The sequence below is a fragment of the Muntiacus reevesi genome, chromosome X (genome assembly GCF_963930625.1).
Source record: "Muntiacus reevesi chromosome X, mMunRee1.1, whole genome shotgun sequence".
In the NCBI taxonomy this organism is placed as follows: Eukaryota; Metazoa; Chordata; class Mammalia; order Artiodactyla; family Cervidae; genus Muntiacus; species Muntiacus reevesi.
The window spans coordinates 22,732,394-22,757,888 of record NC_089271.1 but is presented as its reverse complement, the minus strand read 5'-3'; the positions used below and the strand labels follow the sequence as shown (position 1 = coordinate 22,757,888).

The window sequence follows — 25,495 nt, the reverse complement described above, 5'->3', positions numbered from 1 at the left end:
AGAAAAGTATGTCAGTATCTAAATTGGCCTGTAAACCTATCTTTTTTGTGAGCATAGATGATTTAAGCCTTAAAGCTCTAAAGGATGGTACTACGGCGAATAGGTTTCCCAGGGCATTTATACCGGCGAGAGTGCAATCAGTGTTAATTTATTTGAACTCAATGAGAGACTACTAATTCTGCCTAGTTACTGTCCTGCTGGCCACAAGGTAAGAGAATGCCGATGGGCCTGAATAAATTCATGACAACTATAAAAAGAACTATTCTAAGACTGTGTCAAACTGATGATGGGTTTTCTTTGTATACAAGAGTTTGTATTTATTATATGGACATGACAGTACAGCATAACATAATAAATGGATGCTGACTAATCACATGCAAAACAATACCACATCTGGGCCTGGGGCTACTGAGTAACTGAAGATATCACAGGGACACAAGTAAACTTTAAAAGTTACGGCTGAAAAAAATGAAAGATTAAAAAAAAATAAAAGTTATGGCTGAAGCCCTTAGACAACTATGGAAAACTTAAAGAATTACAGACGATAATGAAAACAAAGTCAGTTTTTGTGAAAAGCAAGAAAGCAAAGCAAATCAAAACCAAACACACAAAAAACCCCAGTTGGTTTAAACATTAAGTCAGGTTAAAAATTAAATCTGTACTGTAGTCAGAAAGGTGAGGGCCAAACAAAAACACTTCATTTTTAATCATTGAGGCTATTCTGATATGGCACATGCAATTGGTAAAAAAAAAAAAAAAAAAAAAAAAAATTAAGAAGATGCATGAAAGGCAAGTGCTGTCTCTCATAAACATAAAAGGAACAGAAACACTTCTGAGAAGAAATGCTATCACCACAGAGTCAAGATAAATAAGAAATGAAGGAGACATTAAATTCTGGACTAAGTAAATGAGCAAGATTCCCAAGAATAAAAGAATATTCAGTTTAAAAATAATCCCAAACTACTAGAGAAAAATACCAGAGTCAGAATGAACTTGTTTAAATCCCAAATATCTCTGAGAGCATGAAACAATTCTGGATGACTTTAAATCCTCTAATTTGCTTGAAGCAAATGGGACTGGTGTTTGCATATATTTCATTGACTTTTTTTGTTTAAAGTCACATTTATTACAAATTTTAGTTGGTATTAAAAAGTCATAAAGTCAATAGCTGATAAAACCACAAAGGATGTTTCTTTAGAAAGATTTAAGAACAACAAAAACAACAAAGGGAATGCCGTATGCTTTTAAGACTATAGACCTTTTAATATTTAAAACTGCATTTTTAAAGAAGTAGTGTTATACATGTTAAATGGCTGATTCAATACCTTTCTAGCAAAAAGCACTAATTTTGGGAGGAAGAAAATTTAGTTTAACTATATCTAGCCAAGTGCTTTATTTAGGTCACGTTATAACAGATTACTATAGATGTTATACAAATATCGATAATTCAGTAGTCCTGAAACTTAGAGTACATTCTATCTTGATAGTTAAAGGATCTACTCTCTTCTCTGCCATGAGTATTATAAGCCTTTTTCTCCTAATTAATCTGCAATTAATTCAACCAACCTCCAATTAGTCTTCTACAACATTACCCTACTTAGACAATAAAGCAGTCTCCAGACTGGGTTTTAAACCTGGGCTAAAATAGACTCCTACAGACCAAAAATGGTTCTGAGATTTCTCTTTGTAGTATAATTTAGATGTCATATCTAATTTGCTGTCATGACTATTGTTTCACTGTGCAATTTGTATGTCGCTTTGAATGGTAGAGACATCAGAGCTTTATTGAATTAAACCTTCTGTCTTTATTTAGGGTCTGATGTTACATGTTTATGCGTGTATGTTTATGTCTCAAAAGCTCCTTTTGACATCAAGTAATAGTAGAAAAGGATTATGCTTTTTTGATATCTTTGCTCCCAACTTGGTAAATAAAAACACAAATGGGGGGAGGTGGTGGTGGTGGAAGCCCTTTTTAAACAAAAGAAACAATTTTAAAAAACAATAATAATATTGTTATTATTATTTTAAAGACTGAGATAACTAAATAAGCCATTCACACTACAGAATCATAGAGGGCCTGGCTGTTTTATAATCTTAATGCCTTGATTGTCGATTCTATTAACCAACTGCTTCCTAAGAATTGCCTTTTTTATTAATAGTTTTTGTGATGCTACCTCAAATATAAGATATTATTCTTATCACAATTCCATAAACACAAAGAAATGCAAATGCTCCCTGGCTTTAATTCATAAGGAACAAGGGCCACCTTACCTAGATTGCAATACTCAGTTCAGTGTTGGTCTGTTTGTAACTGTCCTTCTCCTGGCCTTTGAGTTCAAGTTCTAACCTAAAGTCAGGACTAAGACTCACCATGGAAAGCCTCCCAGTAGACCACTGGAATAGCCTTTTAAGTAATTTTTAGTGCATGAAATTTCATAAAGTTTTTACTAGATAATTACACTTCCTGATTTTGTAATTAGTGGAAGTACATGCAATTACATAATAATTATGATAGTAATTACGTAATTAAGATGTATAATTATGTAGTAAAAAACATCATGGAAATAAAACCATCTACTGTGTAAGCACAATACATTTTAAAAGTAAATTCACTAGCTCAACTGTTTAAAAATACTTTTCTTCAAAATAAAGTGATTAGCTCACATTATCATCTAACTGCTTGAAAATGGTTTAATATTTTTTCCTCACTGGTGATAGAAGTATATATATTTAAAGTACATGAAAAAAATCTTAAGTTTTTCCCACTTTCAAACACTTGAAAAATGACAGTACGTTTTGCAAATGAAGACCATCAACCATAGCACCATCACCTAGATAATACCCTTGCTTATGCTGCTACACTTGTCAAAAGGGACAAAAAACTTGCCCACTGAAAGGACATACTAGGAAAAGATTTTATAAAACTCGTAACACATTTGTAATCACATCATGCTTGTGAGCTCATTTCTACATAAAAGTGCAAAACTTGAGTGCATATTTATAGTGGGCTTAAAGAAAAGGCATGCTATTAGAATCCAGAAGTTTGTTGTCCAAATACACAGCAACTTTGCCATATACAACTTTCACTATCCTAAAGAGGATGACATAAAATATACAAAGACATCTCCACTACTGACAAAGCAACTATGGTGACAATTTCCTGGAAAATATAGTTCTTCTTCTCTCACACTGTAAAGTTGTCTTTAGTTAAACAATGAAACAAAAACAAAACTGGCAGTATTCAGAGAGAAAAGCAGAGCAGTATGAAGGGGCTTCAGTCTGCCACAGGAAAACATCAACTTTGTCATTCTTGTATTGAGCATAAAAATAGAACAGGAAAGTCAGCAACAGTAGGAAAATTCCAAAGTAAATTTTGTAGTACCAAAATTAAGAAATACAATCTTGGTTTCACGTCAAAAAATTCTAGTTCAGAACCTTGAAATCTTTACAAGCATGCTGAATCAAGGTTGTCATGAGGCCCAGAATGTGGTGACTGGGGAGACTGTACTCTGGGCATATACAAAGTGGCCCTTGTATGAAGTGGCTATAGAGCTACATTCCAGTTTTCTCTTTTATAAGCCACTCATCTTGAGAAGCTGAAAGCCATTTTGAAAATCTTAATTTACTTCTCCCTTGTTCCATCTAGTTAAGAAGAAAAAAAGTGGAAGAACTTATGCTTTCCTGCTTTTCCCCACTCTCCCAGCTCTGCTAAGGCTACTACAATTTTAAGCTTAATTACAGAATATATTTCGGAAGACAAGGCTGTCATACCAATTCCACCTCAAACCTGGCTAGGCTTTCTATATTATGCCCATTTGTCATTTTAAAGTTTTGCCAAAAGGATGCTCCCAATCAATGGATGAATAGAATGGAAGTAGGCTTTAGTTACTAAGAGGGGAGAATGTCTTAAATCAGTGCTTCTCAACATTTATTATGCCCAGGAATCACCTGGGAATCTTGTTAAAATGTAGATACTGGTGCAGGAGGTTTGGGGAGGACCTGATATTTTGCATTTCTAACAAATTCCCATGTTGATGCCTATGCTGCTGCTATACTGATCACACTTTGAGTAACAGGGTGTTAGAATTGACGTGGAAAATAATGCAGGGAGAAAAAAGCTGACCTGGGTTCACCGGTATGTTATTTTTTCCCTCAACTGCTAAATTATTGGAATCATTATTTCAAGTTGAATAAAACATTTCTTTGTAAAATTTCCACTCTTATAATTTGCTTCTTGTTACAAAAGCAGTACATGTCCATCTTATATAAAGGAGAAAATAAAAATTATCCATAACCCACCCACAGATAACAGCTGTAAACAATTCTAGTGTTTCTTACCAATTTTTCCACCCTGTATATAAACTACACATTAGAATCATAATAGTTACTTACTTTTGGACTTTAACTTTATATTATTAGTATTTCTCTAAGTCATTAAACATTGAAACTATGTAATGTCTAACAACAATGAGGCTCCCCTCCCCAAAGCTCAGGGTTATATGAGCCATTTTTTCTATCATCAAAATTCTTTGTTTCTACAATCACTCCCTAATCATAAACTGTTCTAAACTACCATGTTAGTGTCTCCCCTGATAAAAAATTCACTTAAACTAATGAAAGGAATGGGGTGGCAAGAAAAAGGACTGCCCCGCTCCCAAAAGCTCAGATCTTTTTTTTTTTTTTTTTTGGCTGCAGAACACAGCATGTGGGATCCAAGTTCCCACCAGGGATGGAACCCATGTGCCCCGCAGTGGAAGTATGGAGTCCTAACCACAGGACCACCAGGGAAGTCCCATCAGATCACATTTTATCCATAAGAAAATGAAACAAAAGGAAAATGGACTTTAAGCTGCCCATTTCAAAACCAGCTTCTGTAATGAAATGGTTTTTCATAATTATGAAAAATATAATTTTATGAGCAAATTAGTGCTTAAATGAAATTCTACCTTTACTTTTCCATGTATTTGGTAGGTATGAATTGTTTTGTGTGTGCTCTGATATTATTTATTAAAAACACAGAAAAGGTCCATTTCTGTGGAATAGCCCATGGGCTTAAAAAAGTGACATAAGAATTGAATCAGACAGGGTGTCTGACACAGCCTTGTGAGGCTTTAACAAAGTAAATTCTAAGAATGCCAACTGGCTTAGAAAGGACTCCAGCAGCTCTTTGCTACTTGTATTTCAGACTTTTAGCAATAATATAACTCTTTTGCTTTCTCTTTAGCAGTTAGGAATAGTAGAAATCCTTAACATCAAAAAGGGAGCTGTCTTAATAACCCTCAGAAAACTCCAAATTCCTATATGCACTAAACCATATAATTTTTTCCATGCAATTCTTATTTTCTGGCAAAAAACCCCCCACAAAACCCCAAAACACATTTTTAGACTCCTTAGCTTTTTAGTATTAACTGCTATCTCTCTTTGGGGTCCCTACTTTCCACAACGTAATACATTCATTACCACTTCATGAGTGTAACTATTTGGCTGATGGCGAGCAGAGAACAGGACTCTGTGGCAGTATGGATGAGGGGCAGCCACCCAGGCTCACTCATTAGTTAAGTGACTTGACATTCTTTTGATTCAATTCAAATTTGGCATCAGCAAAATGAGAGCTCGGACATCATTCAACTTCAGTTTCATTTGCAAAGAGCTGAAATGACAGATATTAAATCCGAAAACATCAAGGAACTTTAGTGACATTAATTTATGGCACACATGAATCATGTGAGCAATAGATGTATTATTGTATGGTTTTAGAACTTTCCAACACACTGCCATCCATTCATGGACAGAATTGCTTCCTAGGACTCGTTACTCCACAGTTCTCAAAGTGCTTATGTGGCCATATTTTGAGCTAAGAATTCCTTCAACAAATATTTAGTTAGTTGACTCCCCCATGGGCAAAGCACAGATCAACAGGGTACAACCCTTTGCCTCCATGAACTCAGTGAAAGAGAAAAAAACAATCCAGGACAAATCCTACAAGAAGGGCACTCACAGGGTGCTATGGGAACGCAAAGGAAGGAAGCTTATACTACATTCAGTTTCTTCATCAATATAATGGGGCATGATCCATCGCTACCTCGTGGGGCTGCTGTGCGGACCCATGCTGGACATCTCAAAGGAAGATAGGAAACTATATAAAGTACCGTACAGAGTGAAAAGTCGCTCAGTCGTGTCTGACTCTTTGCAACCCCATGGACTGTAACCTACCAGGCTCCTCCAAATAGGGTTAGCATAATTCTGGTGACACTAACAGAAACAACAAATACCTGCAGACTTGACCATCACGTATAAAGGAAAGACAAAAGAAGAGCAATGGTAACAAGAAATGGAAAGTTTAAAAAAAAAACACAGCAAAGCAAGGAGGTGAGAAAAAAGCTTGAGAGGGGAAGTCATTGGGAATTTCACCATACTGAGAGAAGTAAGGAACACAGCCTCTGAAAAGGGGCTGTCCAGTAGGCTGTGGCCCTCAGCTGCCCATGGCCCTCTGTAAGAAACAGGGCTGACCTGAACAATGGTCTCTCTAGACCTAAAGAGACTGCACTGAGAAATCAGTCTTCCTAACGGATGCTTTTCAAAAGTCCACAGGTAAAGCACCATCCTTTTGCTAACATTTATGCTGTAGCTTCAATTTCTTTCTTCAACAGAGTCCTAAATCCTGGTATCCTTATTCTGGAAATCAACATGTAAAAATTTCACCAAGAAGACCATGTGTTATGGGTTGAATCATATCTCTTTCACCCCTAAATTCTTATCGAAGAGGGGTTAAAGTCCTAACCCCTAGTACCTCAGAATGTGATGATATTTGGAAACACAGCCTTTAAAGGGCTAATTAGGTTAAAATGGGACACAGAAAGGTACAGAGGAGGACCATGTAAAGACAGGGTGAAAATAGCCATCTACAAGCCAAAGACAGAGGCCTCAGAAGAAGCAACCCTTCTGATACCTTGATCTCAGGCTTCTAGCTTCCAGAACAGTCTGAAAATATATTTTGTTGTTTAAGCCACGCAGTCTGTGGTACTGTGTTATAGCAGGTGCAGCAGACTAACACACCATCCTACTACAAATAGCTGACACACAGAATGAGAGAAAAATCTGGTAAGACAGAACAGGAACAAAGAAAGTGGTTTTTCTGTTTTTGCTTTTAGGAATAAGGAAAAATCAAACATTAAAGTGAAAAGGCAATTAGAATTCAAAAGAATAAAAAAACAAGCCACAGACTGGGGTAAAATATCTGCCAGAGACACATTTGGTAAAAGATGGTTATCCATCAGGGTCTTACAGTTTTCTGCATACAGGTCTTTTGTTTCTTTGGGTAGATTTATTCCTAGGTATTTCATCCTAGGTGTTTTAGGAGAGGGTGAAACAAACCAAGAGAGTATCCCTGAAACATATACATTTTGATATGTAAAAAAGATAGCTGGTAGGAATTTGCTGTCTGATGAAAACCAGGAGCTCAAACTGGGGCTCTGTGACAACGTAGAGGGGTGGGATGGGGTGGAAGAGAGGTTCAAGAGGGAGGGGACACATGTATACCTATGGCTGATTCATGTTGATGTATGGCAGAAACCAACACAATATTGTAAAGCAATTATCTTCCAATTAAAAATGAATAAATTTTTTAAAATGATGCAATTTTAAAAAAAAGGTTATCTAAAATATACAAAGAACTCTTAGATAAGAAAACAAACAACTCAATTAAAAATTGGGCCAAAGAAATCTCACCAAAGAAGATATACGAATGGCAAATAAGCATACAAAAAGATGCTCCAAATCATATGCCATTAGGGAAAGGGCAGTTAAAACAACAACGAGATGCCACAACACACCTATTAGAATGGCCAAAATATGAACACTGACAACACCAAATGCTGGGGAGGATGTGGAGCAACAGGAACGCCCGTTCACTGCTCAGTGGAAAATAACATGGTACAGCCACTTTGGAATTCAGTTTGTCAGTTTTTTACAAAATTAAATATCATATGATCTAGCAATTTGTTCCCTGGTACTTACCCAAAGGAGCTGAAAATTTATGTCTACACAAAAACCTGCACATGGATTATGTTTACAGCAGTTTTATGCATAATTGCTGAAAATTGGAAGCTACCAAGATGTCCCTCAGTAAGCTAATTGATAAATAAACTGTGATACATCCAGACAACAGAATACATATATTTTTACACCTTTTATTTTGTCTTGTATAGCTGATGAACAAACAACGCTGTGGCAGTTTCAGGTGAACAGGGAAGGGACTCAGTCATACATATACATGTATCCATTCTCCCCCAAACCCCCCTCCCATCTAGGCTGCCACATAACACTGAGCAGAGTTCTCTGTGCTGTACTGCAGGTCCTTGCAGGTTATTCATTTTAAATACAGCAGTGCATACATGTCAATGTCAATCCGAAACTACCTAATTATCCCTTACCCCCATCCTTCCCCCCAGCAACCATTTATTTGTTTTCTAAAAGACAAGAGAATATCTTTAGTGCTAAAAATGAAATGAGCTACCAAGTCATGAAAAGATAGAGGAAACTTAAAACACATCTTAGTAAGTGAAAGAAGCCAATGTAAAAAAGCTACATCCTATATTATTCCAATCACCTGACATTTTGGAAAAGGCAAAATTATGGAGACAGTAAGAAAAGAAAAAACAAACAAAAAAACCCAGCTGCTGCCAAGGGGTAGGGGGGAGAGAGGTGACTAGGAGAAGCACAGAGGATTTTTAGGGCAGTGTCTGATACTATTAGGTTGGTGCAAATATAATTGTGGTTTTGGACCTTGACTTGTAAATCATTATGTGTGTTAGTCGTGCCATTGTATCACTCTTTGCAACCCCATGGAATCTAGCCTGCCAGGCTCCTCTGTCCATGGGATTCTCCAGGCAAGAATACTGGAGTGGGTTGCCATTCCTCCTCCAGGGGATCTTCCCAACCCAGGGACTGAATCCGGGTCTCTTGCATTGCAGGCGATTTCTTTACTGGCTGAGCCACCAGGGAAGCCCACTTAAATCATTATAACTAGACTCAAACATATCCTTATTAATCAAAATAGGAACCATTACAATCAACACATTTTTGCCAAAGAGAAATAAGTTTGTTTATTCCTGTAGTGTAAATATCCATGCTTCAGGATTTGAGGAACTCTTGGAAAGCATTTTCTGCCTCCTGCTGTCTGTGGAAGCATTTTCCCTGCAAAAAGTTACCAAGATGCTTGAAAAAGTGGTAGTTGGCTGGCAAGGGGTCAGGTGAATATGGCAGATGAGGCAAATCTGTTCAACTTTTGAAGCAGCATGAAGAAGAACTGGGCCCTTTCTGTGGACCAATACCAGTTGCAAGGCGTTGCAGTCTTTGGTGCATCTCACCAATTTGCTGAACCTACTCCTCAGATATAATGGTTTCACCAGGATTCAGAAAACTGTAGCGGATCAGATGGGCAGCAAACCACCAGTGACCATGACTTTTTTCTGGTGCAAGTTTGGCTTTGGAAAGTGCTCTGGAGCTTCTTCTTGGTCCAACCACTGAGCTGGCTGTCACCAGCTGTTGTACGCAATCCACTTTTTATCACACATCACAATTTAATTGAGAAATGATTTGTTGTTGTGTAGAATAAGAGGAGATGGCACTTCAAAACAATTTTTTAAAATTTTTGGTCAGTTTATGAGGCACCCACTTACTGAGTTTTTCATCTTTCCCGTTTGCTTCAAATGCTGAATGATCATAGAATGGTTGATGTTGAGTTCTTTGGCAACTTCTCGTGTAAGAGGATCACCTTTGATGATGGCTCTCAATTTGGTCATTGTCAACTTCCAACGGTCAGACAATATGCTCCTCATCTTCAAGGCTCTCATCTCCTTTGCAAAACTTCTTGAACCACCAGTGCACTGTACGTTCGTTAGCAGTTCCTGGGCCAAATGTCTTGATGTTGCAAGTTGTCTCTGCTGCTTTATGACCCATTTTTAACTCAAATTAAGAAAATTGCTCAAATTTACTTTTGTCTAACATTATTTTCACAGTCCAAAGTAAATATAAATAGCAAGTAATAAGCCATTGGGATTCCCTGGTGTCTAAGACAGTAAAGAGTCTGCCTGCAATGTGGGAGACCCGGGTTCGCTCCCTGGGTCAGGAAGATCCCCTGGAGAAGGAAATGGCAACCCATTCCAGCATTCTTGCCTGGAAAATCCCATGGATGGAGGAGCCTGGCAGGCTACAGTCCATAGGGTCACAAAGAGTCAGACACAATTGAGCGACTCAAAAAAAGCAAGAAATGTACATTAAAATGATGTATGTAACATAACCACATTTATTAACATATTCCAATATCAAATGGCAAATTTCAACAATGTAAAAACTGTAATTATTTTGCACCAATCTAATATAATGGTGGATACATGTCATTATATATTTGTGTAAACTCACAGAATGACTGAGTGAGCCCTAAGGTAAAGTATGGACTGTGAGTGATAACAATGTGTCAATGTAGGTTCAGCAAACAACCCACTCTGGCCAGTGATGTTGATAATCAGGAAGGCTGTGCATGTGTGGGGGCAGGAGGTACATGGGGAATCTCTGTACCTTCTGTTCAGTTTTGCTGTGAACCTACAACTGTGTTAAAAAATAAAGTCTATTAAGAAAGGCAGTTAGTGGATCCCTTTCTTTGCCTCCAAAACAATTTGATCACGTCAATGGCTTATCACACTTAGCTGTAGTTGAATTTTTATGTCTGCAAAGGGCTCTTAGCTCCTCTAGGGCAGGGAGCATTGACCATCTTTGTTTTTCTGACATTTAGGACGGTATTCAACAAATAACAGGAAATACATATGTACTGTTTTTATCACTGCTGAATAAATGAAAAAAGGCTCAGTTGAGAAAAGTCAGACTCTTTTTCTTCCTTTATTTTTAAGCAGGTTTACTTTAGACAACTGGGCAAAGATTTGAATTGATTAATGTCTCCCTCAAACAGTTCACTTATCCCTACTCAGGCCAAGGCCCCCCTGGGATGAGGCAGCCAAATGGGACCATTATGTGCTGCCACCATGGAAATGGTTTTTTACTTCATATATTGCCACTATGTTCCTCTAAAATTTTTGGCTCTATTATGCCATCTGTGTACATTCTGGAGCAGTTACAATAATAATGCCAAGCCCTAAAGAAATAAGATTTTTAAAATGTTATGCTATTTACAGTGAATATGCAGTAAATACTTCACCAAACTGGAAAATAGTCCCTTATCATCTTAAAGGAAAGGGAAAAATACCAAATGGGGTTAATTCACATTATGGACTAATGGCCTGTAAACCTTCGTTTGAAAAGCAAAGCACAGGAAAAAGCTTTGACAAGAGCTACTTTTCACCATAAAAATAAACCTCTTCCCAATAATTTGTATGTGATTTTTTCCCCAAGTCAAATTGACAAGTTTCAAACACAGATTAAAGCCACCACCCAGTTACAACCCTCAAAATATGGGCTTTATAATGGAAATGGTAAAACTATCTTAGCGAAGGAAATGTTGCTAGGTACCAAGAGTAAAGGAGAGTCTATGGTAAATACTTTACACGCCAGTTTCAGGGTGCTTGCTGACAGACGACACTTAGATTCCATTCTCAATAATATAATTGTGTGTAACTACTGTCATTTTTCACAGGACTTTTCATGTTAACATCTATTGGTGTTCTGGCCTTGGTCCAAACTGAATAAATTTATTTGCCCTCTGGATCCCACAGATTTTCAGTTCTTTTTAACAGCAAATCTCCCTTGAATAGCTGATCAGAAGACAGCATTTCACTCCAACTCATAAAGTGAGAAGTGAATTTTATATGTGTTACCTTAATCTATACTTACGGAAGTTTCCCCTGTAACTGTTCACCTATGGACTGTAAGAATATTCTTGCTCTCCAATTGTTCCCTATGGATTACAAAGTATGTTCAAATCTCTTTTACTTAGAACCTGTCCAAATCATGTGTTCAGAACTGTCTGGGGGGACTTTCTAAAAAGTTGAGTTTCTTAAATTTTACCCCATACCTTCTGAAGTAGAAATTCTGGGTGTAGGAGTCATGGATTTATATTTTTATATGTTACCAGGTGACTCTTAGGTAAGAGCTTATCAAATGTCATTTGTTAGGAAACCTGTGCTCTTGGACCATGGCATGACCTAGCCTTTCATTTATATCCCACCACTTACAAATATACTACCACCACTTACCACTATTTAATTATCCAAAAATGTCCAGACCAAGTAAATTTTATCTAAATTCCTTCATTCCAAAGATGCAATTTAGGAATAAAAATAAGCAGAAGATCAAAGGAAAAATAGTTACACTAATTAACACTCCATAAAGAAAGCAAAAGGATCTTGAAACGTTTAATGACATCCATTTTGTACCCTTCTTTTGCTTTATTTTCTTTATCCTTCTGATATGTAAAAGAGCAAGTCAGTAATTCACTCCATGCCGTTTTGGCTCTGAACTCCTGAATAGTGTGTTTATTAGAAGCAAACGACAAAAAAAACCTCCCAATTCTCAAACTTGTGAAACAGAACTAAATAGTGTGAGTATACAGATTCTATCAACACTTCTCACTTTTTGCCAAGCAAGAATTTTGCAAGTGATTACTCTGTTCCATCCTATTTTCCAGGAGAGCAACATACATTCCTCTATGTTCTCTAAAAAGCAGGGGTAAGTTTCCAGTGACTTTACAGATCACTTCTACAAGTCTGCAAGTCACCGGGCTTTCTGAAAACTGCTCATCATTCAGCCCTTCAGAAAAGAATTTTAGAAATGTCTGGAAGAGGAATCTATCCCCTAGGAATCTAAGAACATCTAGGGACCAATTTGGATTCAGAAAGAAGTGGAAGGGAATCAAGTTCTAATATACAGATACCCAAAAAGAGGTAACAAACTTGACAGAAACGGACAATGTACTCATCAAACAGTACTTAATTCTCTAAATGCTTAAGGCCTTTAAGGAAAGGTCCTTGGAGGTAAAACAGAAACACTTATTGTTGATATGCAAATAAACATGGGCTAGACTCCAATCATGAAAGAAAGTTCAAAAACCTAGTTACTAATGGATTAAAGGAGTTTCTTCTCTTATATAAATCTAATATATATATATATAGATATACAACTTTATGTGATAAATTTTCTCTTATAAATTTAATTAATTCGCTGAAAATAAGCTGTGGAGGTAGCCCAAGGTGTTGCTGAACATCTAAATACAAGATACTAATATTTGAAAATCTCCATCAGTCAAAGTATTTTATATTCAAGGACAGAAAAAACAAGGAAGTCAAGGCATTAAAAAAAAAATTCTAGCCTATCTTGTAAATGGAAGAACTGAAGTCAATTGTGACTAGAACAGAAGAGTTAAGACCAAATCAAGGGCATGGTAATTCTTATGTGAGTAAATTCAGAAGTATTTGTAGGTTTCTATATGTCCTTGAGCTTGCCTCTAGCCCTGGCACTGACCAACAAAATGTCGTTGATGTTCAATGGCAAAGAACATAAATACTCTATAGGTAACCAATACGAAAAATGTGTAAACTCACCTTTTTTTAAAAAATATTTTACAGGTAATAGAAAAGTTGTCAATGTGATTTTCGGGTAGGAGAAAAAAAACCCATGCACTTATCATGACATTTTCAAATACTTTAAGTTATGTAACAAAGCTTTTCTCAGGCCTATTAAACCCACAGTGCCTGCAAGTCTTGTGTAAGACATAAGTAGCACCTGATAATCTGGGCTGAGGCATCTATATGCTCTCTTAGGATGGAGTCAATAAAAGAACTCCACCCCAGTCCTGTGTCTCAAAATGAACCTAGGCTTTTAGTGAACAGCAGAGACATACTCCAGGTCTATTTTTTCTGGTAATATCTGGTTTTTGTAGGTCCAATGATCACGTTGCCTATGCTTACTTCATTACAATTACTAAACTCTATAGAAAATAGCATTTTCAAAATATAGCATTTAAAGAGTCCTTTCTGTACTGTTCCTCCCGCAAAGCCCAGCTTTAATAGAGAACAATGTGAGAAAGGCTGAGGGGGCCAAAGCCGGGGATTCCTATGCTACCGCCTCTCATGCAGGGGATGCCTGTGCTCACAACAGCCCCCATGGCCTGCTTCTCAGACAGTGGTGCGATGCTGCATGAACAGCCTGACACAGTAGGTCTGGCTTTTATGATGCAAATTTCCACTTTAAACTCAAAGGTAATTACAGTATTTTAACGTACCTTTCTCATGATCGGTAATAAGTTTCTCCAGTGCACACTCCACATCAAAAATGTAGCGGTAAAAGCACAGCTGGGTGTACAGGGACTTGTCAGAATACTGCAATATAACAGAAAAATAAATGAATTTTGGGGAGGGGGGAGCTTTGGAGATCACTCAGCAAGTGTATCCCCTAATTTAACTTCTGTATCAAGCAGCCTCTTTTTTAAAGAAGGGGGGTGAATAAGAATGAGAGAATCATATTAATGATTCGTCCCCCTCATATGGCATACATACCTTTCATAATTCAAAATAAACCCTGCCACTTCGATCACAGATTACTACTTGTGAAGCTACAGACTGATTACCCCTGCTGTCAAAAAACTGATTTTGTCAAATTGCAAATTCCTATGCACTCTTGACAATTTGCACTGTTAATTGGGAAAAGTGGTACTGTGCTTCCTAACTGGGGCCTGTCCAGGCTAGGAGGAAGTTAAACAATTTCTGAAATACAAGCTCGATTTTATGACTCATGGTGAGAGGGACGAGCCCACAGATACAACATGGTGAATAAAGCACAGACCTGGGAACATCCTGACCACTTGTTCTGTGCTCATCTTTAAATGGGCAACATATGACCTTTGAGAAATCGCATGTGAAATGAAATAACCAAGGCTTATCATTCCATCAATAACAAAACAATGTTTAAAGATTTTGGCAAGTTCTAACTCAAAAAATCATAGCATCACTGAGGTAATCAAGAGTCACTGTATCTCACCCTGTGTGGGGAAAAACATCTGCAGTCAACTCAATAATCAAAGTGAGAATTATTTGGCGAATCACGTTCAAATGCATTTGTATTTCTTTTAAGTTGGCTGCTCCAGAAACTTACTCTCCCTCCTCCTATAGGGTTAGATAGGTGGGAAACCTTTATACCAGAGGATGATGAACTAGGGCTTTGGTGTCGTCTTTGGGAGTGAGGGTGTAACACCAAAGTGAAACAACTCAATCCTTGGAACTTCTCAAATAACAAACTCAAAACACAAGCACGTTACCAGTTCTCACTTGCTGTCTTGGACAAACATGAAATCTAACAGCAACTGAGCACCTACTGTGCACCAGTAACAACAAACATACAGCTAACTCACACAACACAGTAAGCACTCTACAGATATTGATTGGTTCAGTGAATGAATCAATGAATGGCCATGATAACCAGGTCATTTGGTACAATCCATGCAACAGGGTCAGGTGGCACCCACAGACTAGCATGTGACTAGGAACTTAACACTATCTACAACAAGATATACAAATGATCTTATTTTGAAGGCAATCTCTTTGGTAACCAAGTATTAGATTCCAAGATCCTCACTGGCCATCAATGATGAAAAACTATAGCCAACTCAACTGGGTACAGAAGTGAAATTTAGTTTTTAGAGCACAATGGTAGACCTTCCAGCTCACTCCATTATAAAGTCATTACTAAATTTAGTGTATTTTAAACTTCTTTGGCCACTACAAGTGGTATCTATAAATATTAGGCTGCAGGAATAACCCACATAGAGCTATTCATCAACCAGGGCTATTGTCTTTTTTGTGTGTGCATTCCTTCCACCCATTTCTCTTTCTTTACCTGAACCTATTTTTAAAAGTATACCTAGAAGCCTATTTTATTTCTTATTAGCTATTCTACAATATGCATCATCATTATACTATTATACACCAGTTATTTTTAGCGAATCCTGATTACTGCTTCCTGGGGGGAAAAAAAAGGAGGACGACAGCGATTAAGTTATTTGTTTAGTTTTTTAGATTCAGCAGTAATTGCTGGTACACATCTCCCTGACTGCACACATGCTGCAGGTTGAATAGAACACTGAAATTACCTCCTTCATAATAGTTTGTTTTGATAATGTATTGTGTGTCGAGATGATGAGAAACAGTTGCTGTCAATTTGATTAGCCATTATATTTTTATGTTAATTGCCATTATTGGGTCCATTCTGTTTAGTGTCACCATAGAAGCCATACAATGTTAGCATAAATAACAAATTGGAGTAAATTAGGAAGATATATTTTTGCCAATTCATTTTAATTGCCCCTCAGTCCTTCCGTTGGTTAACGCAGCTGTTGACCCATAATAAGCACTGGGTCAATATAGCTGCTTGTCAATTCAGAAATGCAAAGTGCTGTGTTGCTGGTAATGGATATACAACAACCTTTGCCAGCTAACTGAAGCAAACGAGTGACAACCCACATGAAGGAATAAAGCGTCAGCCACGGAGTTTAGTGACCTGATATTAGTAGGCAGGCTAATTGAAAGTCAATGCTTAAATGGATAAGGAAAATAGGGGAAAAAATTAAAAAGGAGTTATATACTTTTAAAAAATATACCAACACCTCCTGCCCTTTTGATTCCTGACATATTTTGCAATTAGTAAACTGGTTGAAAACAAAAGGCCCTATTAGATTTTCAATGTCAAATACAATCAAGTGGTTTTAAAGAACACACATGAAATGGAGAAAACTATAGTTTAAATAAACAAGAATAACACCTACTTTTGTTTTCTTGATTTTGCACTATTAATTTGTGATCACTTGGAGGGGCTTTTTAAAAAATCATTACCATCTTTTCTTTTTTGCTTTTGATGATAAATTCTTCTAATCAAGAAAACTGACACCCTCTAGTCTTTTCTGAAATCTTCAGCGGGTTTTCTTCCCCACACTTAAATGCTCATTCTGACTGTACAAGATTGGATGGAAAATACTTCAAGAAAATAAGGTGATATTTTAACATTTCTTTCTCTCTCCAGCTTTCACTTATTGGTTTAAAATGTTCGATTTCTTGCTCTTTCCTTGAAAATTGCACTCAACACGGTGCCTAGGCTTCTTTCAATCTTCCTTTATAGTTAGAACATCATGTACCAAAGTGGTGGATTGTGATTTAGTAAGGACAATGCTGAGCTGAAAGAGCTACTGTGTGTACAACGCTTTGCATTCAAGTTAGTTGCTTGGAGTGTTAACAGAGTAGTATGTGGGGGCCCCATACATACACAGGGGTAGGGAAGGAATTCCCCTATGATATACCTGGCACAGAGGAGGCACTTAGCAAATACTGTGGAAGAAATGAAGGAAAAAGGAAAATGCTTCAATACCACTGTTTTTGATACACTGTGTTTGAATCCCATAATCAGATGACATTAGAAACAATGTGAACTTCATTCTGTCTCCAAGCCAAAGTATTACCTTCAGATGAAAACACAGGCCCTAGATTAGTGGTCCTTCACCTGGCTGTACACAGAAGTACCTGGGGAGTTTTTTTTAAAAAAAAAAAAAACACTGATGCTCAGATCTCGGCCCTGGAACGACTAACTCAGAACACAGTGGGGAATTCAGGGGATGGGCACTGGTAAGGGCTTCCAGGTAGTCCCAGTGGGTAGTCTGAGAAAAGAACTGCTGTGCTGCATACTACCTGTACCAGAGATACTTTAGAGCCATGGACCCGGATCCCTCCAAGCTGGCTCAAGATCACGGAATTTATACCAGTCAAAAAAGCCTAAGAAGTTTTCCTGAGAACCACTGTGAGGAAGATGCTTGCTTTTTTAAGCAAGTTATTGCAATCTTAGTATAGGATGTATTTTCATTTACATAAATGCAGGGCAGGTTTGTTAAACCTAACTCGCATTTTGGTTTTTTGTTAAACTGTAATCTACACAAGTGCACAAATAACGAGAGTATGGCTTGATGCACAAAGTTAACATATCTCTGTGATCAGCACCCAGAAGAAACAGAACTTTACCAGCCTCCCAGAAGCCCACCCTTGTTCTCCTCCCATTATTCCCCATCTTCTCCCTCAAGATAATAATAGGTTTGCCTTACACACACACACCTTTATGTGAATATAATCTTATAGTTTGCATTCTTTTCTCTTTGGTTTCTTTTGGTCAATACTATATTTGTGAGATGATTCATCCATGTTGTTGCAGGTAGTGGACGTTTGTTTATTCTCATTGCCATAAAGTATTTCACTGAATGAATATACCATAATCTATTAAGCCATTCTACAGATGAAAGGCATTTAAGTGGTTTCCAGCTTTTTGGTTACTGAATGGTGCTGCTACCTACATACTTGCACACACATTTGCAGTATTAGCTTGGTGCAAAAGTAACTGTGCCCCTCAAATGCTAGCCTGGCCACAGACCTGCCCCACTCCTTCGCAGGCCATGTGCTCCCTTCCTCCTCTGTGCCCTGGACCAAGCAATTCTGCCTTCCCTTTCAGGCCCATCCTTCCAGCTTTGCTTAAAGATTCACTCGATCCACTAGGCTTTTACCTACCTTAGCAGACCTCAAAGTCACTGCAGTTTCTGAGACGCCTTTGTGCCTCCATGCTTCAGTTTGCCCACAAACCCAGTCACCTCTCCTCTGGAGCCCCATGGTTCACCACACCCTCCAGCACAGGGAACACACTCCAGTAGTCCTCACCATTGTTATCACCCTCATGCCTCCGAGGATGTGAGCTTCTGAGAGCATGGACCGTGTGTAACCCCTCTCCACTGTGGGCACCCAGGCCAGAGCCGGGCTTGTGGTTGGCCCTCAAGGAAGGTTTGTAGAAGGAAGGGATTCATGGAACCTGTCTCCCACCTCTCACTGAGCCTCAACATAGGCTAATGACACTAGTCCCAGAAATGATTTCTAATGTTTCTTGTGTATATCTACCCCATGGCAGACTGGCTCTGGGGTCAGACTGTATTTGGTCTCAAATTCAGTTCTGTCACTTAAAGGATTGGGTGAACTTGGACACAATGCTTCATTAACCTATTCATACCTCAATTTCTTCATCTGTAAAATGAGAAAAACAAACCTCTCAGGAACGCTGTAAAGATAATGAGCTAGTATATATATGGCAATCTCCCAATTTATTCCCACCCCCCCAAGCCCTGATTAACCACACATTTATTTTCTATGTCATGCTGCTGCTGCTGCTAAGTCACTTCAGTCGTGTCTGACTCTGTGCGACCCCATAGACAGCAGCTCACCAGGCTCCCCCGTCCCTGGGATGACTCTACTTCTGTTACTTCTGTTTTGTTAATACGGTCATTTGTACCCTTAAAAAAAGATTCCACATATAAGTGATATATGATATTCATCTTTCTGTGTCTGACTTACTCCATTCAATATGAAAATCTCTAGGTCCATCCATGTTGCTGTAAATGGTATTATTTCATTCTTTTTTAAGAGTGAGTAATATTCCATCTCTCTCTCTCTCTCTCACACACACACACACACAATTATATATAAAATAGATACATACTAAGAACCTGCTGTAGAGCACAGGGAACTCTACTCAATACTCTGTAATGACCTATGTGGGAAAAGAATCTTAGAAAAAACGAAGTGGATATATGTATAACTGATCCACTTTCTGTGCACCTGGAAGTAACATTACAAATCAACTATAATCCAATAAAAATTTAAAAAATATAACACACTACCATATGGAAAGCACCAGCACTGTGAATGGCACACCCTGTATGTCACTGATAATGACGTATTCTGTACTTTCCCAACTAGACCGCAGCTTCTGGAGGGTTTGAATTTCTACACAGTTGCAAAACCCAATGCCATGCCCTCAACAGGTGCTCTAGAAAGTTTATAAGGAATATGTTTAAACTCGAACTATGAACACTCCCTTTTAATAAATACATTAAAAACTGCTATTTCTACTGTTTTAGTTAAGATAAGCCTTTAAAATTTCAGTATCCTTCAATTTCTACACACCTGTATGTCTTATATAAATTATTAGTCTTGATTAATATCAAGATTAATCTTGAAAAGATTGAGATATGCTGTTTTATTTTTTCTGCCACCCAAATTGGTTTTCTGCCCATTTTATTTGCATTATTTATGCTTTTTCTGTAAATATAGAACAAGAGAGGGTGAAAAAATACTGGTTTGCCAACTCCAATGTACTTCTTTGCAACGGAAATTATTTCCATAGGCTACAGAAATAACTTATTTGGATTACTTCAATTAGTTCTAATACAAAACATTGCCACCACTTCATTAATCAGCTGCTTGTGAGGGTTACTTTTCCAAGAAGTCTTTTTGGTAATTTGATTAGAAAGAATGGTAGTGCACATTATCATCTGATTCAGTATGTCCATCAAGTAGACAATTTACAGTGCATTCTTGATAACGATGGGCTTATTTTAAAAAAGCCACACAGACAGCAATTTCTTCATTTTATAATCCTAGTCCTATTTTTTTGGTGAAGATGAAGTTATTTTTCAAAGTATTTGGCAGCACACGGTGCTGAATAAGCATCAGGAACTATTTCAGTGCTTTAAGAGGCATTTCAGTCTTTGCCTCTCCCCACAGACAACCCCCCCCCACGAATGATGCAGTAATTAAAACCTAATTATTATCTTCATTTTAAACAAAACCTAAAGTGAATACCAATTAATAACAACATACTAATGAGCATCTGCTGTGATGAAATTGAATATGAATGTGCTGCAAATTTCGGGTAATTTATTTTTTTTAGGGAAGTGCCACTGGTCGCATTCTGCAGTTAGAAGATTATATAGAATGCACACCATTTTCTATCAAGTCATTCTGCACATGGCAATTTCCATCTTAGGAGACAGGGCTGGCTTTAATGCTACAGATGTTGAAATACCCAAATACTGGTCATGTTGTCTTCACTGGGACTGAGGACAATTTTAGGATTCTACCTTGAATTTATTGCCCTTTTTTCAGAAGTTTTCCTTTTTAAAATGCTGTATTTCAAGGTAACCTCATACCAAAAAAGCCCCACAAAAAACCCAAAAGATTTTAATTAGCCCCCATGCTACATATAATCATGTATCAACATCACAATGAAAAATGTAAATATAAATTTCTAACTAGAAGAAATAATAATATTAAAATAAGGTTGGTAAGTCACTTTGGATTTCACTGGAGCTATAAAATGGCCTAGAAACATTTATGTAAGTAAGAGAAACCCTTGATATCTGTAAGTATTGAGGTAGTTAACTATGTTCAGATTCATTCATGTTACTAACATCACCACACCAAGAAGCAAAATGTGGAGACAGAATGAGGTTGGGCAGATTACAGTTTCAACCTCCATATCTATAGTTAGAATGAGTAAGGCAAGATCAGTAGTGTTTTTCAAGTATGTTCAATTCACGTGCCTTGGAGGCTTCTCCAAATGTTTGATTCTGATTTCATTGATTATATATTCACTGTAAAAAATTTAAGACAGGTGTATTGACATGTACTACCTCCCAAATTTTAAGACGTGTAAGATCCCACCATACTAGCTGGTGTTCTCACTGAAAAATAAGTTATAAGCTTAAAATAGATTACCTATATAGATAAAAATCTCATTTTTTTATAGTTGGGAATTCTGCATGAAATCTTATTTGAATAAAAGGGATTCCTAGATTAGTGAGTTTCTAGGGTTTCTTTCTAGATTTAAACTGAACTGAAAACTACTTTGACTTTCTTTCCCTGGCACATTCACTCAAATATATCTAATATGGCTAAAATAAAAATTCTCTACCACTTCCCAACCCATCCACAAAAATTTGGCAAAATTGACATCTAGAATGTTTGGTCAGCTTTCTAATATTCTTACTATCTGGCACCAAAGGGTCTATAATGAGCAATATCAACAGCTACTAAAATAAAATAAATGCACATGGCTACTGTAAATAAAGTGATGCAGCATTTAGGACAAAAACTTAACTGTGTAATTTGACCTGGTTGTTAAGGTGTACTCTGGCTTAGGTGACATCTCAGAACAAGTTCTGCCTCAGATGGACAAAATTGGAGAAGGCTGTCATAGCTGACCCAAGCCAAGTCAAAGTCAGCCTCCCTTCACACCACTAGCCACCAAGCACGTAAGAAAGACTGCTGTCCATTCATTCAACAAATTGAGCATCTAAAATAGGCCAGGCACTATTCCAGCTGCTAAAGCTACATCAGAGAAAGAGAAATAGGATACGACCGCAGGAGCTTATAGCCTGGTGTGGGTGTGTCTTTTCCAACACTACATTGCAGTCAAATGTGGATATTTCCATTTATCTATCCGCTTCTCACAGTAGCTGCTCTCTGTAACTTTTAATGGCATGTTTACCTTGCATTTCCTAACAGAATTATTTGAGTGTTTTAATTCTTATACTACAGAGAGGTCTCAGATGATTATACTTATTTTAAAATTTGTGTCCCTTGCATTTATATAATAACTCTAGGCTTTTCAAAGCATTCAGTTTTCACAAAAGCTCTGTCAGGTAGGTGGTAAGTTAGAATTATTTTCCCTATTTGACAGAGCTCATCAAAGGTGAAGTCACCTGTTCATGATCCCAGATCTGGTCAGTGAACGGAGCACTAATGGCCAGTTTGCAAACCTCTTAGAAAAACCAGTGGAGTCAAAATTAGAATGACAGTTTGTGACTAAAATCAATATTTTTTATTGCCAAATGGCATCTTAAATCTTTGCCTGAAATGCTGGTATAGGATTATCTGAGGTACAATTTTAAAGTCCATATGTGCATGCTATTTAAAGTGAACAGAGATTTCCCAAATGTTATCTATGTGGTAAATCACACTGTGCTAAAGGAGAGGGATGAAGAAGTTTAGCATGGTGTATTAATATGCATTTGACACTTTCCAGTTTTCAGCTCCATCTCCCCAACATGCTTTCTCCCATTTGATCTTCAATAAATGAACCAGCCACTCTGATTATCCTCATTTTGCAGATAAGGAAGCTGAGACTCAAATAGGTCATGGGACTTGCCCTAGGTCATGCAGTTAGTAAGGGGCAGAGCCAAGACTTGATCCCAGGTTTTCAATGTCCAAGCCCCTTGATCTTTGTAATACGCCACTTTTCATTCATACACTTTCAACAATGTCATTCTGTGCGTTAATCAGTTCTTTTGTGGCTAGTTTTCAACCTGAAATACTCAGTGCACCAGAGAAGCAGTGTATTATAAGCACCTGGTACCTCATTCACACTGTTAGGCTACAGTGATGCTGCGTTTAGGGCACAGCCCACCATGAGTAAAAGTGGCAGGAGCACAGGGCCAAAGCAAAGGGCACTGGCTTGGGGGCTGGAGGTGCAGACTGCAAGGAGAAACTGACCAAGCCAAAGCAAAAGTTTTCCAATGTGTATCACGGTTGAACTGGGGTCTAACCGTGTCAATTTAATTTTCTAATTTCTGCTCACCTTCATTCTAAGATGCACCTTTCAGAAAATGCACCTTTGAGTAGAAAGATATAAAAATCAAAATTTAAGTTCTTAAAAGTTTATGTTCCACACAGACCTCTGTGCACACACTTCAGAAAAAGTTTTTATGGGTTTAGAAATTCCTTTTAGAACATAAAGAAGCTTTCCTTTTCTGTTTTACAAATTGAAAAACTGAGGCTCGGAGAGATGAAGTAAACTCTCCTCTCATTTGTAAATAGATGGGGGGGATGCACCCCATCAAAGCACTGCTACCAGGATTACATGACATAGTATGTGTGGACCACTTAGTACACTACCTGTATGCCACTAGTAGGTAGTGAGTCTTTTAACTTTTTATTAGCTACGAACACTTGCCTTTGGGAAGTTTCCTGAAGTAAACCAAGTAGGCACCTGCAAGAACTTGACATTTTTTTCCCCTTTTTAATTTTGTGAACTGCATTCAAGAGCCAAGGCCAAACAATATACTCTTATGATTCTAAGTAAAAGTCACTGATTATGTAAGCAAATTTTTTAAAAAAAGAAGGGTGGTAATATTTCAGTACCAATCACTAAAAAAATGAAGACTTGATTTCTATCTCTCCTATAGGCTGAAATACGATAAAGCATTTTCTCGCTTTTAATCTCTTTGCAACTAATATATAGCAGTTTTGTTTGTTTTTAAATTTTTTTGATGTGCACCATTTTAAAACTCCTTACTGAATTTGTTACAACACTGCTTCTGTTTGATGCTTTGGTTTTTTGGCCGTGAGGCATGTGGGATCTGAGTGCCCCACCAGAGATCGAACCCCTGCCTCCTGTATGGGAAAGTGAAGTCTTAACCACTAGACTGCCAGGGAAATCCCAGTAGTTCTGTTTAAAGTACTGTAATCTCTTTGAGGATAGACATCCTATCATAAATACCTCAGGACTCCCAAGATCCTGGCATAGGGAGGATGAAGATGCCAAAAACATAAGTTTTTTAGAAGAAAAGTTCTAAGTAAAGCCAAGCCACTGTAAGCTGTTAAATGTGAAAATACGAGATAAGGCAAGTATGGTGTGGCTGTTAACAGCACAGACTCTGGAACCAGTATGGGTTCAAATTCTGCCTCTAACATTTAGCAGATATGTGATTTCAGGCAAGGCATCTAAAACTACACTCTCCACCTCCTCATCTGTAAAACAAGGATGACAACAGTGCCTCAAACAGTAGCATATGTTTGCTTTACATCTTTTTGGGGGGTTGAATTTAGCTACAAAAAGCCCTTAATGTAAAAAAAAAAAAAAAAAGCCCTTAATGTATCTTGATAGTCTTGTCTTTCTTCTACTGTCTCTGCATATAAGCCTATAATGAGGTTATACATCTTATAAGCTATTAGAAGACAGAAATTGTAGCTATGAATGCAGTTTTAAAACGATAGTCACAGAATATCACAGGCTCACATAACAGTAAACTTAAAAAATGATGCTGAGGAATATTCAAGAAAGGGTGGAGTGCTTTTTGTTTTGTTTGTTATTGGTGGAGGTCACTTACTACTTTAACAGAAGTTGAAGAGGCAGATTTTGGAGAGGACTTCACTGACTACTTTCAATTTTTCTTTCTGGTATAAGGTCTTATCTTAATGATAAAGAGTAAATGCACCCAACAGTGGTTAATGGTGTGGATTCTGGAGTCTGACAGGCTCTCCTTCAAATCCTGGCTGTGACATGTATTGGAGGTAAAGTCCTAGGATGAGCAACCTCTCCAAGCCTCCGTTTCTTCATCTGTAAAAGACCCACGTGACTGTTGTGAGGATTAAATTGGATAATGCATATGAAGTATCTGGCACAAGTGGTGGCACTAGTGGTAAAGGACCTGCCTGCCAATGCAGGAGATGTAAGAGACATGGGTTTGATCTCTGGGTTTGGAAGATTCCCTGGAGGAGGGCAAGGCAACCCATTCCAGTATTCTTGTCTGGAGAATCCTATGGACAAAGAAGCCTGGCGGGCTATGGTCCATAGGGTTGCAGAGTCAGACACGAATGAAGCGACTTAGCACAGCACAAGTGTACAGTCTGGC

General features: G+C 37.7%; 1 protein-coding gene across 1 annotated transcript in view; it reads right to left on the bottom strand.

The window, feature by feature from the left end:
- Positions 1-25,495, bottom strand: part of POLA1 (DNA polymerase alpha 1, catalytic subunit) — a 293,096-nt gene that overhangs the window by 54,569 nt on the left and 213,032 nt on the right. Inside the window, exon 36 of the mRNA XM_065915911.1 lies at positions 14,231-14,327. Within this exon, the coding sequence (XP_065771983.1) occupies positions 14,231-14,327 (97 nt within the window). The remainder of the gene's footprint in view (positions 1-14,230; positions 14,328-25,495) is intronic.